Below are 16,468 nucleotides of genomic sequence, written 5' to 3'. Positions count from 1 at the left end.
GTTTAACAGTTTAAACATTGAAATTGTGATTATCACCTGTACTGCCATATTCTCAAGAGGTAAAGAGGGTTCTACAAATGTTAACAAGTGTTTGTTTGGCCAGTAAGTGACCAATCTGTTGAGGTATCTAACTTCATTTTGTCTTAATTTTGAGTGCTAAGGCTAAGTATTTTTGAAAGCATAAAGGCCTTAGAATCTCTGAATAATTTAGAGCTAAAAGAATTTTCATAGCTAAAACAATATTTATGTTTTCAGGGCTTATGCAAAACATAATGCAATTTCTGACTAGTCAGGAATCAAATTACTTATATACATTGTTTAAACGGACTTGAGTATTAGTTACAGAAGTGTTCTTCCTTAACATTTTTTATTAATTTTCCTTGATGGTTTTAGGAAAGCTTAATTTTCTTGTTCCAAAAGAATGTGTTTTGCATTTTCCATGTTTTGCAAAGAGCAGACCTTTAGCTAGTGTGTTCTCTCTGGATGACTCTGTTAGTGCCAAGAGCAGTACGTTTGGGGACTGTGTTACTGAATTTAAGATCCAGGGAAATCGAAAGCTGCTTTCTTTCAGATGTTAAATTTTTTTTATTTCTCTCTGCACGTTTAAAGATCTCCCTGTCTATGACTTGTAGTGAACAGAGTAGGGCATATTATTAGTCAAGTTTTAGATGATACTTTAGCCGGAGTCTCATGATGTTTTACCATAAATATAAGGTTGTATAAAAAAACTAATGTAAAGGAAACCATTTGCTTCAAGTGGTCTAAACAGTGTTGTTCTTTCTGAGGGGAATGCAAGTCTTTGTATATTTGGATGTGGTCAGTTATTTCTAATTTTGTGACTTAACTGTAATGTACACATTTTTATTTCTCTGGCTTGTCATTAATATTTGTATATGCTTCTTTCTACCATATTTGGCTGCTGCTTTTGCATCTTGATCACATGTCCATTCACAATTGCAGATTTTTGCAAGTAAAACCTTATGTTTCAGTTTCAAGATGATGAATTTGTAGGAAAGTCATCTGTGTTCTCAATCTTCTAATCAAGCTCCATAGGTTTAATAGGGGATGGAAAAGTAATTGTGTCTTGCCAGATACTTAGCTGTGAAATTCTGCTGTAGTTCTTCAGATTCCTTTATCTTTAGGTATAACTTACTGGTCTAAAACACACTCTGGCTTTCAGAATCCATAGGGTTGCTGAAAGCTTAATTTAGTGGAGAGGTTATTCAGTTTTGCCTCCCATGTTAATTTAAAAACTTACACTGTCAATCTTTTAAAGATCTCTTCTGTGGTTGTTAGACTCCAGCTCCTTTCCTCAATGATCTGGGATGATACCACCTCCTTTGATATTCTACCAGTAATTAGGTAATAGATACCTCTTCTGTATTCTGTAAATCTTTACCCCTTCAATTGTAGATTGAAAAGAAAACTTAAATAAAGAATGAGAAAACTTTTACATGTTTTGCAGTGAAGTTTACAGCACCGTATGTATCAGTTACTCATTGAAATATAATCCTGACATGTCAAACAGACTGGTCCTTACCTGAATTTGAGTAGGAAATCCCTACAGAACACTCAAGTGATTTACAAATTGAGTCATTAAGAGTCTTTACCTGAATCAGTGCTAAATCGTCATCCTACACTGAGTAATGGCTCATGTCGCAGAAGAGTTTGCTCACAGAAACTATTACAGAACAAGTCGCTTTATGGATACTCTGTTCTGATTGAATAAGACTTTCCAAAGTGAGGCCTTGCCATGCAACTTGAAATTTTCATAGTGCAGTTTTTCACTGTGACTGTCCTTTGCAGATACCCTTGCTGCTGTGGCATAATCTCTTCAAGCTGCCCTAACACCAGTAGAAATGCCCTTGATGCTTATTGGTGCCACGGTTATCAGTGTGGAGACCCCTGCAGTTGTACCAGTTCTAAATGCTGAGTTATTTCTTTTACTTTGCACAGCAGAAGAAACAATTCCAGGATTTGTTGTAAGGGCAAGTCATTGCTAATACCGGTATGTTCTGTAGCCTTAGCTTAAGGTTTCATTCTTTGAACCTGAAGTTCTGTCTAAGACTAAACTTACTTTTTTGTCTCTGTATTTTTAAAGTAATTGTCCAATAATGAAGAAAATCATTCCTTCAAGGAAGGTGTTCCAGAATAGCGATTGGGGAGTAACCCTTGGAGTGTCTCAGGAGGTACTGTCTTTGACTTGAAACATAAAACAAGCAACTGAAGTTCTCCTAGTACTTTTCCTGAGAATTAGGATATTAGTCTTGATGACTTAGGATATTTTCTTTTCTGTGGTGGTATGGTTTGTGTGTTGGGTGTTTTGTATTGTTATTTTTTCTCCAGGTAAATTGAATGCAGTAACCTTAGGTATGAAGTTGCAGTTTAAATGTGTTAACTTCTGCTCCGGAACAGGGTTGGGGTTTAGCAACTTTTTCTTTTTTTTGGCTTTAATTCCCTTCCATCATGTCCTCTTTTATCTTGTGACAGGTACTGCATCGAGCCACAATAATGATGTTCTTTAGCATCACTAGGATACTTCTGAATTGCCCAGAAATTCATTTGTAAAAATGGCAGGTTGTGTAAGATTTGATGTTGCTTTATACGTTGAGCAATATAAACCAGCTTCTTAGGATCTATATCCTTCTTCCTTGGCTCCTGAGTTTTAGTCAAGAATGTCTAATTTAATGAATTCTGTCTGTTATGCATGGACATTAGGTATTCTTTAGGATGAAAGGGGCTATTTGTAACTAAGATTGTGTAAGAATTTACATTCTAAGTTCTAGTTCTGTCTCATTACTTTGGGACACCTATGGGAGAGATTTCTAGATTTCTGTCTGAAAAGAATTAAGGGAATAAATGGAAATGAAAGAATGGTTAGTTTATCAAAAGCCAAACTCTCTGTAGCTCTGAGTCTCAATCATTCCAATCGGCAAAATAAAATTGCAGCATGATTAAATGATCACAAATTGTATTTCAAGTAATGCAATATGTCTTATGAATATTTTGTATGTAAGCAAGTTTCAGAATATCTCCTCGGAAATGGAGAAATGTGTGTGGCTGAAGGTATGAAAAATGAGTGATATGGTGCTGAAAAATGCAACCAGCTATTAAACTCATAGGTTGTGGGTTGAAATGCGTATGCTACTGACATGCCTGTAATGCATTGGTGACATTATCACCGGAGCTAGGATAAGTTGGGAGGCCTAAACTCAAATATAGGTAAGTTAGCATGGCAATTAATTTGAAATTTCTCATAGAAGTCTTCTGAGCAAGTTACAAAAGTCTCTTTTGCCTTAAATAATTTCAAAGGAATTCTTGCTCTTTGGTTGTGGAAACACAGTAGTGTTTCTGAGGTAGTTTTGCATCTGTAGGCAAGCTCCGTTGACCCCAAGATTGAGAGAACTTACAGCTGTTGAGGTGTGGTTTTTCCATATCTGTGTTCCCTGAAGATAAATCTTATGTCAAATAGGAATAACAGGAATGGTAAAATACTGACCTTATATACTTACAGAAGTGGGAATCCCACATGGTGTAGTCTCATTTAGGTTTTTGTGCTGTCAGAACTTAAGAAGATGGGACAATAGAGGAAACAGAATTGACTAGTAATCATTTGGAACTGTTGTACTTCCTGGGCTGAAGCAAGCAGCTGCCAGCACATCTCTGATACTGTGTCCTTCTCTTTGTCACTTATTTGTAGCCGCAGCTTTGCTGGCTGTGAAGTATGGACGATACACTTCTTTGAATGAAAAGTTAATGTGGTTTAATTATAGTGTATGTTTAAAAACAACTTGGGGATGAAAAGTGCTGTGTAAGTGCTAAGTGTTATTACAAAGACACAGTAACCAGATAATTAGTCTCTAAGATGCATCTAGCTATTCCATAAATTAAAAATTAATTTCTCTCCTTAAGTTAAGAGCTATTGACATATTCAGCTTTTCTGCTAATTGGTTTACATGACCAATTGGATGTATTTCAGTAAAATGGCTGGTGAAGGCAAATGTGTTCTCCAGCTAGACATTGCCTTGTATGCAACAATTATATATGGATTGGCTACAAATCAGAGCTAAGCACTGCAGTAAAGTCAACGAAATAGAAAAAATCTATATTAGGATTTTCTAGGTAGGTTTCAAAAATGTGCTTATAATTGGGGGTCACTCTTAAAGTCACCTTGATTTCACAGTTTACCCGTCTCACATCCTTGTCTTACTATCCGCATGCCATTCATAACTGGTATGTTTTGTAATTGGATCTTCCTTTGAGCTTACCATCTACTATCTATCCGATGACTTGAAAGTCATAAAATGATTTTGAGACATTATGGAGCCCAAGATTCCACACTAACTTGGTTCTTGCTGCCTCTCTTGTGATACACCTGTTCAAAGGGAAGGGGTGTAGCATAAATGACAATGTATCCAAGTTTTTCAAGCCTTTTCCACTTGCTTAAAAAGGCTGAACAAGAGTAATGAAAGATGCAGCATCCTGCTTAGCCATGCCAACCAGCTAACCTCTCAGTTAAAAACAAACAAAAAAAAAGCAACAAAAAAACAACAGAACAAAACATCAAAAACCAACAATCAAAAAAAAAAACCCAACAAAAAAACTTAAACCAAACAAACAAAAAAGAAAACGCTGACAAAAAACAGCTAGTATTGAGGTCTGCAGCTCTCATGTGAGGGAGGGAAAAAGCCACTCTGAGCTGGAATATTCTCATACCATATAATCATATCAATATAAAGATATTTAGGGTAATATTCATTTCTGATATAATTCCACTGACTTCTTAATCCAATTACACTAAGGATGAATTTTTGCCTCACGGTGTCTGCAAGCACACACACAAAAAACCACTAACAACAGTTGGAGAGGTCATGGCCCATTTGTGTATGCTAATGTCTCTGTGCCTGATGTGCACATTTCATCTCTTTATCAGATGCTCTGTTCTCTGACTAAAATTAGAATAAAACTTGCAGTTAGCAATTTTCAATGCCAGACCTTTTTTTTCCTGGAATTTCTTTGGGGCTTTGCTAGAGGATTTGTTCTTACTCCCTCTTTGTCTATCTGTTTCTCTTTTCTTTCTCTCTTTCCACAGAGTTCCCCTTTATCCACCCTCTTACTTCCTCAGGCCTTATCTGACGTGCATGGTTTACCAAGTCAAGAAATGCTGTCGTCACAGGCAAGTATTTTCAGCTCTTCTGATCTTGAAAATGTACCTCAGACTATATGTGTACCTGTCTACTCTGCGTATTTTTGCATTCTTGATAAAAATAATAAATGGTCCCTAGTGTTTAATAAAAATGACAAGTTTATTATTAATTTTAAAATATCACGGGTATTGAGGGGGAATATATAGGGAAATAAGCTAGAGATTGCTCTTGGTCAGCCTTTTGGGAGGGGTTGGAAGGAGAGAGTTACGTCTTTATGTCCTTAGTTTCTTTGGAAGACAGTACAAATTTTTAGCTGTTCAAATAAGGTCCTTCTCCCCCTTTCACCTCCTCCCCCAAAATGAGGACTAGCTGAGGATGTTGCCATCTTTCAGTAGCCTCGGGGTGTGCATATAGCAGCCAGCAGCTGGAGCTGAGTGCTGTCATCCCACCTCATCTTTAACAGTGAAGTTAATCTTGCAAAATCTCTTCATTTCTCTGCCATGTGCTGAACAGCTTTTCATTTGGATCAAGAAATGTGTGGTACTTGGAGTTTCAGGTGGGAAATACCTTCCTTCACCTAATAAAGAATAGCTGTGCTATAACACTGTGTTGTCACATGCCTTAATTCCATCAGCAATTTTGTATTTGCGCCACTGTCTAACAGGCTTAGTTATCTCAGGGTTGTAGCAACCTTTCTTTGCTAAAACCCTATGAGCATTAAGTATGCAAGGAAGAAAATGCTGTGCTGCTTTCAGGACACAAACATTCCCCTGTGCATTGACAGCAAAATAAGCTTGGCATGCAGTGACTTCCAGTGCTCCCTGAAATAAGAGCACTTAAAAGACACAGTCTGGCCACAAGACTACGGAGTTCAATCATTAACACAGTGAAATGACAACATGAATGTTAGGACGTTAGGTCCTGATGACTAAGATATCTGCAGTTCTGACCACTCTAATTCCTTCTAGATATTAAACCGTTTTGCTGTTTTCAATATATCACACGGTATTCTCTTAAAGATCTTTATTCTTGTCAGCGTCTCATGTTCTGTTTTCTGGTAGACTTTAAGTTGTAGAACCTGTTGTGCTAAGTGTATTTCAAAACAAGGAAAATAATATCTCCTGTATTTTATGCATATCTGATAGGCATGTTTTCTTACCGCAACTTAATCAAATTCCAGGTAGGTTCAATTTATGGAGTATTCAGGCTCGGCCTGTCTTCCTGCCAGACCCCATCAACAATACTCAGCATGGTCTTTGGCAATCACTTCCTTAGATAAAGCCAGATCACGTTTTAATTGCTCTTACCAGGTTATCTTGTAACTTCTAACTCTGAGAAAACACTATTTGCCATTGGTTTGCACATCAAGAGAAAGAATCCTTCAAGCTAAGAGCTTGCTCTGTTATCTTTCAAGGGGGTGCTTGATTGTTAATGGTTGGGAAATTGTGTTGCCCTCCTTCAGAGACTGCTTTTAACTCGAGCCTTACAGCCATAGAACCAACATTCCATCATCCCCAAAACAAAATAGGCTCTGGTTCTGCTACTGTAATCAGTAAAACACTGTGGTTTGTTATGTCAGGGCAAGCGCTTGGCGGCTGGTCCACAAAACTACGTCAGAGATGATTAACATAGAAGTCTTGATTATCCTGTCAATGATAAGGACACATGGTGATCAGTGGAAAAATTTGCAAGGTGGTAAAAGTTGCTTGTCCAAAAGTTTGGGGAATGTAGAGTTGGAGTGATGCAGTCAAAATGGAAACCCTAAGAAATGCTTTTCCTTGGCCCTGTCACAGACAAATCAATAAAATTACAAATGCTAAGCTATAATAACATCTCTGTCACTGTGACATTCAGCCTGTGTTTAGCCATGACTTCTACATATCTATCTATTGGCAACTCTAAAGGCAGAAAATGAATGTAATTAGAACTAATCTTGATAATTTGCAAAACACTGTTTGTTCCTTTTAACTGCAGTCTGTAAGATAAGAGTGGCTGGATCTTGTTTGAGCTCCTGAATTATTTGTTTGTTGTGGTTATTGTCTGTGTTCTACTTGACATATATGTCAGAGTAGAATGTGCAGAACTGGATTCTTGTTTATATTCAGAGAGGGTTATTGTGTTAGCAGGAATCCGTGAAGAGTTTTGACAGGCGATTTGGGGACATTGAGCAGGGTTTCAGAGCATTTCAATGAAATTCAAACTGTTACGTTATAGGGGTGGGCATTACAAGGACCTAAGCAGGAAGTCTGTGTTGTCTCACAGAATGTTTTTACCCACGTCAGGCTATTCTCCAGAGCTCTGTGCGGTCTGTGGAGTCTGACAGCAAGGCTGAATTCAGAACTTCGTGAATGTGCCTCTGTCAGAAAACTGGAATGGGGTTGTTCAGTTTTTTGCAGTTCTTCCATTGGTCAAGTGACTTCTAAAGCTGCCAAAGCCCAATTTTTATATCCTTGAGGTTATCAGGAATGCTTGCTTTTTTGTCACGTACCAAGGTCCTGTCTTTTTCTGTCTGCGTGATAACAACTCTTGATGTGGAATCTACTGAGGCCCTATACTGTTTTCTACAAAGTATCCTCTGGTAACTGTAGGCTCTGAGTTTCAATGCTGTAGTTAAAGCACATAACGGACTTTCTAGGCAAATGCTCAGTGTCACCACACTTTTTTTTGGGTTTTTTTTTTTTTTTTTTTTTTTTTTTTTTGTTACTGGCTAATTTAAATACTAGAGAATAAGTTGTGAAGTAAGGTAATATGCCTGCCTTAGGGAAGAAAACTTGAATAGTGGTGCTCAATAGGTACTGCAGATTCTTAAATGATAGTAGAATGCATGAAAATAGTGCAGAATGTTTAAACACAATGGGTTATTTCACTGCGGTAATAGCAGTAATGTCTGATCTTGAATTACATATGAAGGATGATGCAGTATTAGTATCGTTTATAACACAAATTCTCTTATTTCTAGAGTTGTCAAACTGAAACTTTCCCCTCCCACCCCCAGCAAATAATAAAAAGAAAAATGCAAGCCTTCAACAACTGGTTCACCATCCTTGTGAGGAAATACGTTGGTGTAACTATGCTGCATTTCTCTATAGTGGTACTAATCTAATTCTCCATGTGGAGGCTTATCACAGAATAAGGGCCAAGTCTGCAGTACTAAGGATATGCTGATGTAGCTGTATAGCACAGTTTATTTCAACAGATGGAGTTCCTTCTCCTTGCCCACTACAGCTAAAACCACCATGCCGAATAGTACATATTCTACTAGGAAAAAGATACCTTTGCCAACCTAAATTTATTTCTATTCACTGGAAGGGTTGGTAAGAAGTATGTTTGTTTTTCTTCATGCTTCTAGTCGGCATAGTTAGGCTGCAAAACCATTGAGAACTGATTTAAAAATGCATTTTTCCCAGCATAGTTTATACTAGTTTAAAAAACACAGAAATTAAATTGCAATAGAGAGACTTCATTCTGAAAAGGAAGGAGATATTAGTGACTGCTTTTTCGTACAATTATAGGATTCCTCTTTTTAGGCTCAACCTAACTAATGGAATAAAAAGAGGGAAAACTGTTAAGAACAAAAATAAACTGTACCATGTCCTTCTATTTATTATGGGGGAAAGACTGGGAATGATTTAAAAATGTAACGCTGCTTCCAAGAAATCTGTACTTCATACAAGGTTCAGTCTTTGTGTTTTTGAGGTCTGCAGTCTAGATAATTAATGTTGGAGCACCACTGGCATTTAGTATTACTTTCACCTTCCTGTCGTTGATTACTATGTCTGTTGGATGTTATGTTTACTGAATGTTCCATCACCAGTTCTTGCAGTCTGTTATGTGTCTGGGGATGGTCAGTTTGTTCTGCTTTGGCATCCATTCAAATGACAAAAATATTCTGAAATGCAACTTGAATTTCATGATGTATCCTGTCAAGTGCTGCATTTCTGTAGTAAATAAGGTATGGTGAATCATACAAATCATACAATGCAATCCAAGGCTCCATGTCTCAAAAGAATTAACAGAATTAAATCATGCTCTCTCTTAATAACAATGGAGAAGTTGCAGTTAGGATTCTGCATGAAAGCTAAAGCACCCACATACCTTAGCAGGGCAGAGGAAGGAACAGAAAGAAGGAAGGAGAAATTCTCTTATCCTCTCTGAGTTGAAGAGTCAAAGATGTAAAAATCAGTATTGTTTAAAATTCAATAATTGGAATGTAATCGATCATCACAAAGCATCCTCCATATCTTTGAGGAAGATGCATTTAGGAGCAACTTCTGATTTGATACATTTTTGTTATAACATGGTTGATATAGTTAATTCAGTTGCCTGGTGCTATCAAATTACTTTCACTGAGGCTCTCTTTAAAAAAAAGACAGATAGTTACAGGGTTTTTTTAGGTTAGATGTCTAAACTACTGATGGCTCCTAAACTACTTATCTAAACTTTACTGTTATTCTGAGTAACTTCTTTTTTCCTAAAGGGTTGCCCTCACGCAAAAAGTTAAGAAGTTCTGAAGGTCGTTAAAATGAGTAGACAGCAGTCATTTGGCATGTGTACCCTTAGCCGATGAGGTGCTGCGATCAAAGCATAGACAGGTCAAATTCTGCTCCGTTAGGATTTGTGCACTAAGTTTTTCCAAACTTAGATCTAATCCATTACTTCTTTTTCAGTAGAAATCTCGTCCTAAAGATTGCATGTCTCACTAGCTGCATAATCATAAGTAGTACATTAGACTTTAATATTGTAGCATCTTTTCTATTTTTAATAATGCGGGGGGAGTTTGTAATAAGTTTGTTTGCTTGCTTGCTTGTTTTTGACTATTACATTCCTTGATCTCTGCTCAGGCAAAATTCCCATCGATTTCAAAGGAGTTTGCCTGGCAAAAAACTGAACAGGTATGCAGTAAAGCCCTTGGAATTTTGCCCAGTGTTTTTCACCTGGCAGTGTCCCCTTATGCATATTTTGTAACCTGGCCTACCCTGTACTTGCAGGCATAGAACAGACTCATGTATGAAATATTAAAGTTTTAAATGCTTGTTTAAGCCTCTCTATTAAAACAAAGTAGTATTTTATGGTTGAAAACACTGATGTTTATATTAATACATCGTAATTGGGGAAATTTGATACTATTTCTCTGGTTTTTCATCATGGATTCATATATATGGATGAACAGGTTTCTTAAATTTTTATATCTCTGGTACAGTGAAATTTTTGTAATTGTAATGTTGTTTTCCTTTATGCCATAAATTTAATATAAAAGGGATTGATGATACTCATTGTTTTTTTCCCTCAGAATAAAAATTGGCTGATTGATGCAGACTTGGACCAGTGATGGACCAGATAAATACTGCTTCTGCAGTCAGATTGGAAGCCAGGAATTCTTTGTCACAACAGGAGAGAGACTGTAGTTACAATTTTACTATAGTTTTGCTTTTTCTACACCAATCTCAATTTGATTCTAATTTCTGAAGTCACCCAGGGTGAGTCAGATCTGGTCAAGCCAAAATAAGCTCTTGAATCATTCCCAAATGGTGGAAAAAATGAGTCAATTCGGAGAGTTAAGCAAGTAGAGCCAGTCATTATAGGCATAACGCAACCACAACGCTTTATATGGTTCAATGGGAGAGAAGGTCCATCCAGTGAGTCAAGGTTGATTATGACTCGATTTCAGGGCTCTTCTGTTAGCAGAGCTGGTGAATGGCCAGAAGAGAGGTACGAGAGCTATGAGTGGGGAGGAAAAATGGACTGATACTTACGTTGTGTGATTGCTTTTGGATTAATGTAAAGGAATACAACCAGAAGGGAATAGGTGTGAATTGTGGCTTGGACTTGAACATTCTTTTGAGGGCAAAACTCTGAAGGCAGGTGATGAAGCTGTAACACATCTTACACAGTGAGAACACAATTCCTTGCATTCGTTAACATTTTTGTTGCCGACTGTATTGACCTGGGTGCACATATTGCAATGGATAATTGTACTTTCTCGATAGTTCTGGGAAAATCTGTGCTACTGTCAGGGAATAGTTACTATTTTGCTCAAACTGCTGTTAGCTGTGGGAAACCTTCTCATGCAGAGACCTAGGAAACAAGAGAACTTGATATAACACAGTAACACATCAAAGTCTTGTTTAAATATGTTTTATTTTTTTGATAGTAGGGCTTCCCGGCTGTTCATGATTATAGGCAAAATGTGGTGCATGTGCTGAGTCAAGAATCAAGAATAATTACTAATACAGAGTTGAGTCTATGATTATGGTTACAAAATTTGGTGAAAATTCCTTACGTAAAGGCAGGACCTCAATGATAATTTTAATTTACAGCCAGGTATGTACTAAGACAAAATCCTTTGCTTTTAGCTCTTTTCTCCTCATTTGTAGCCTATTGCTGCTACCTCATTACTACACTGTTCTTTGCTAGTGCAGTAAATCTGGAGACCTAATGGTGCACAAGCCCCTTTGAGGACAGCACTGACTTTTAAAATATTCATTTCTATGCGGATCAGGGATATCCCAGTCTGGCTGTAATCAGAGGAAGAAGGAAGGAGACAAATAATCACTGAACATGACTGTTTAGGGAGCAATTTCTGTCAAAAAAACAATCAGCAGCAAAGGGTGGATATGAGCTGGCCTTGCACCCCCAAGCACAAGTAAGAGTGATGTGGGCTTGTTTGATAGCCATAATAGTATAATTGCTTCTTTCTATTCCTTCATCCTTTAGCCAGCTGCTTCTCCTTCACTATGCTGAAATGCCTCTTGTTTCTCTCTGCTCACTGCTGAGTAACGTAGAGCTAGTGAAAGGTGCCACACTGACAGCACGGGGATTTGCACCTCTTTGTTTATACCCAGAGTGCAGGTATATCACAAGGCCTGACAGTGCCCCTTGCTGTACTGGTGGGGCACAGCCCTGACCTGCAGGGACAAATCACAGAGCAGAGGATCCTTCAGGGCAGTTCAGTTCTTGGTTATTCTTTTGTTTGTCAGAATGGTGCCAGCTGTGGTAGTGAATTGCATGTTCTGGAACAGCAGTACAACTCCACTTCCAGCCAGTGATCCAGATAGAGATCGGTTCAGAGACTGAGTTATTCCAAATGGAATAGACCTTTGTGCTATGAAATCAGTTTGCAGTAAGTGTCCAGCCACTGGGAGTTGAACTAACTACCAAATTTATCTCACCCAGGCTTAATGAACAGTCATCAGGTAGTAATGATCCTACCAATCTTGATTTAAATGTAAGTTATAGCAGGGGTTGGATTCCATGTCCCTAGAGTAGTTTCTTCTGCCTTCCAAACCTCATCAAAGTGTCTTGGTGAAAATGATTTAAGCTAACATGTTGTACTGCGTGTTGGCAAGCAGCTACGGGAACCCACGTATCAATTACTGTGGCTCAGTGGTAAAGTGTTAACTCGCAGTAACTTCATTGTGTGCCTCAGTCCTGTATTTTATTCAGACGGAGGCATAACTCTAGGTGCTTAATTCTTTTAAATATCAGGATAACAACACTAGCAAGGGTGTGTCCATCAATGCCACCTTCAGTGGGTAAACTCTAGATTATTTTTTTTGAAGAGAGATATTTAAACATTCATTATGATAGTGAAGAAAAAAAAACAAACAAAAATTATAAGCTCATATCTGACTGTGTGTGAAAAAATAACACAGAGGCCACAGCAACTCCAGAGCTGGCTCAGCCAAGCAATGTCACATAAAGCTCTCTTTAATTTTTTATTTGGATCATGTCTGTATGTAGGTCACATTGACTTAGAAGAGAAGGCACTGACCAGACAAAGCCAAACCTTTCAAAAAAATACCGTTATTGTAGGAGAAGGATTGTATCTCAAACAGAAGACTGAAAATTAGTACTGAAAGGATTTCACTGTTCACTGCTACTTCAGTTAGTTGTGATTTCAGTTGCCAGCGACTGAGCAGAGGGGACTGCAGTGGTTGTGTTCTCAGCTGGCCTGTCTCCTGCTTGCAAGCTTATCCAGTGCACAGCAGCACGATGCTATGAAGCTGGTTCCAGCCATTTCTCTTCCTGACTTTTTGTGCTGTGATGACCCCCTAGCATGAGCATCCTTTCTCGGGAGTAACGAAGAGATGTGAAACCTCTAACTGCAGCTCCCCGTACTGCTCTACGTTTCTCCTTCCCTTCAGTCCCTAATTACAGGGTCTGGACAGGAACCTCTCCTGCTGCTTCCACCCTTGTGAACATCACTCAGTGGCCAATAGCCACACCAGTGATTTTGGGCTTCTCTGCAAGAATTATTTCTTTATGCAGGGACCTACGTAGTCCATACAGCTTTTCTGAGCAAACTACTTTTCAGCTTTGAGGAGCCTGAAGAGGGGAGGGAAAGCAGATCTTCTGTCTAGCCCTCTGGACAGCCTTTGTGCAAGCGCAAGAATAGCAGCATGTAACAATAATCTAATAAGCATTTCTTCTAGGAGAGGAAGCTGGAGGCAGTGATGCAGCTGTGAAGAGTTAGGGCACAGAAGGTCTAAATGCCTCTGGCCAAAGAGCTCTTAGTGACACTTGGGTTACAAATAGTAATGCTGTGTGGCAACAGTGCGGATAAACCCTACAAAATCAAGATATAAACTGGGCCTAAGAATAGAAATCACTTCTAGAAAAGCTGTATAAAAGAAGCAGATTGATGTTTTTAAAATCAACAGTGGAAACCAGTAGATTCCCCTTGGCTTTAAAATCCATATTAGGCATCCAGATTTTGTATCATAGTCCATGCATGTGTGATTAGCAAAATTTTATATTTTTTTCCTGTGCTGGTCCCTGGAGATAGCAGTAACTTTAAGGCATTGTGCAGCAGTGGAGGTGTATTTTTATAGTAAATCATCTTTTCACAAAGATTGGGACTCTTGAGACAAGTATCTTCTCAGAGGATGATATTCCTTTGCAGAAAAACATTTTTTTATTTTGGACTAAAGTGGTCTTTTTGATACTTATTTAAGATTTCCTTTTTTTTTTAACTTTCTTCAATATTTTCAAAATATTATGTTGATTTTATCATCTCACCGAACTACTGTTATAAAGCTATTATTTAATTACTACATTTTCTTGTAAGCTAAGAGTTTTGATAAGCTAACTTTGTCAAAAGTTCGTTTGCGTAGTAGTAAACAAAAAAAATCAAGGAGATTGTCACTCTTTTGAATTCTTGGAAAAGGAATTGACTTTATAAGTGGTTTAAAACATTTGAAAATTATTTTCCAGGTTTGTGGCAAGTAAAACTTTTGAGAGAGATGGGGCAAAGAAGTGGAGTCTGTTTCATGCTTGTATTTTTCTGCTATGTTTGTAAGTTCCGTTTGTGGACAAAGGATATTTTTCATTTGGCTCACTGGCCAAGGCAGAAAATGGTTGATTATATTGTCAGAGATGCATAATTTAGCTTGGAAGGGACTGCCAGAGGTCATCTAGTCTGACCCCCCACTCAAAACGTGTCTAGTTAAAGGCATGATGCCTTAAAGTTTACATGATTAGGGCCGTCTCTACTTGGGTCTTGACCAGTGCCAAGGACGGAGATTCCACAACATCTCTGGGCTACCTGTTCCAATATTTCACCAGTCTCATGGGTTTAAAAAAAACAAAAACAAAAAAACAAAACAACAACAACAACAAAAAACCCAAAAAACCCCCAAAACCCAAAAACATAATAGTTCATAGAACTTCTCATATTCCCAGTGTGTCTGTTCTTCTTCCTCTTATCACCATGCCTCTGAGAAGTGTCTGACTCCATCTGCTCTCTTTCCTCCAGTGAGGTAGTTGTAGAATGCAATAAGGTCTCCCCTTCATTTCTCCAAGCTGAAGAGACACAGTTCTTTGGGCCTCTTCTCATACGCTGTACTTAAGTATTAGCATTTCCACAGGTGTCAAGAAGAAAGCTAGGCATAAAAATTTAGGCAAACCAGAGATTTGACCCTCTAAATATAGTTTTAGTTGCTGTTAATTATGAAGTGTTTTATTGCAGATTCCAGAACTGCTGTCTGAGAAACCTGCTCCCGTTCTGTATTAGCTGTATTTTTTCCATGTTAATCCTTCACTCCTATCTTCTTTTCTCTGTTTCAGCATTTTTGCTTTTCCCCCATCCCATCTGCCAGAATGAAAGTCATTAAATAGTTAATATCAGTATGTAAAGCATCACAGGCTTGCGTGAGCCTAACACTCAAAGGAGATGAATAGAGCAGGATAAATGATATTTATTTCTCTTCAAACAAGTGTCTCAGCTTGCCTGTTCTACAGGCTCCAGAATGCAGTAGAATAGTGGTTTATAACCACATACCCTTGAAGACTATCCCATATTCACAACAGATCTCAACAGAAACTCAACAATCATAAGACATGGTGAGAACTAATTTTCAGATGTGCTAAGCAGTAGTGGATGCACAGACATCACTCTTTGACCTTGAGAAAAGTACTAGCTCAATTCCTCTGGCCTTTGCAACATACTATTTGTAAAGGATATTGGCAGCTTCAAGAGAAAAGTGTGTTAGAACTGTAAAGAATTAGTAATTAATAGTCACAAAGGGCTGAAGAAATTTGTATTTCAATCCTTGGAGACAGACCTTGCAGTTCAAATCAATATCAGAATGTCCTCATCACACTTTACGCGTTAGCAAGTTGAGAGGGATTTTTATGATAAAGCCTAATCTCACCATCATCCTGTCTTTGCATGCAGGAATCATTATCATGGCTTATTCTGAATGAAGGATTCTGCATTCTATCAAGAAGCAAAATGAAAAAAAAAACCAAGCACAATAAAAGCAAAAGGCAGCCCACCTTGAACCAAGGCAACATAGCGTTGCAAGGCTGTCCTTAGCAACCTGAAGCCAAACAGAGTCCCTTTGTGTTAACAGAGCGGAAACACAAGCAGAGATGATAGTGGCTTGTTTATGGAATCTCATCGGGTGCTTCTTGCAAAAAAAGAGCTTTGAAGGTTGGTGGAAGACTTGCTGTTAAACAAGCACAGTATAGCATTTTCAGTCAATGTATTTAATAGCCTGCTTATATCTCAAATTTTGTAAATGCAATAAAAATCCCAATGTCATACAGGCAGAGCTTAAGTATTTTGGTTTCTTTAAATCTCCTAGTTTTTAGGACAAAAGCTGCAACTAGCCTTATAAGCCACAGATTTTGGCACAGAAGTCCATCTGTGGCGTATTTGAACATTTATTCAGTGAAGAAGCAGAATTAAAGCTCTATCACTAGATGGCAGTATGGCTTATGACACAGATGTCTCTACCGGATTTTCAGAGCCTGCTCTGAAAGGCCATGCCTACTCTGGAGGAACATTCACAGAAATTCAGACTGGTTTTAGAACCACC

The 16,468-nt window shown here is 38.1% G+C and overlaps 1 protein-coding gene across 5 annotated transcripts in view; it reads left to right on the top strand.

The window, feature by feature from the left end:
• Positions 1 to 16,468, top strand: part of FABP6 (fatty acid binding protein 6) — a 46,367-nt gene that overhangs the window by 6,710 nt on the left and 23,189 nt on the right. Inside the window, exons 4-5 of one of the 5 annotated variants that reach the window (XM_074155838.1) lie at positions 5,093 to 5,176; positions 10,438 to 10,624. Coding sequence is in view for 2 of the 5 variants with exons in the window: in XM_074155836.1 (XP_074011937.1) it covers positions 16,020 to 16,080 (61 nt within the window). In the remaining 3 variants the exon portion in view is untranslated. Of the gene's footprint in view, positions 1 to 5,092; positions 5,177 to 10,437; positions 10,625 to 15,768; positions 16,081 to 16,468 lie in introns of those variants that run through there. The other 4 variants (XM_074155839.1, XM_074155835.1, XM_074155836.1 and 1 more) reach the window with 4 other exon arrangements.

The sequence above is a fragment of the Numenius arquata genome, chromosome 11 (genome assembly GCF_964106895.1).
Source record: "Numenius arquata chromosome 11, bNumArq3.hap1.1, whole genome shotgun sequence".
NCBI lineage: Eukaryota > Metazoa > Chordata > Aves > Charadriiformes > Scolopacidae > Numenius > Numenius arquata.
Note: the sequence above shows the minus strand (reverse complement) of the source record. Positions and strands in the feature narration are given on the sequence as shown.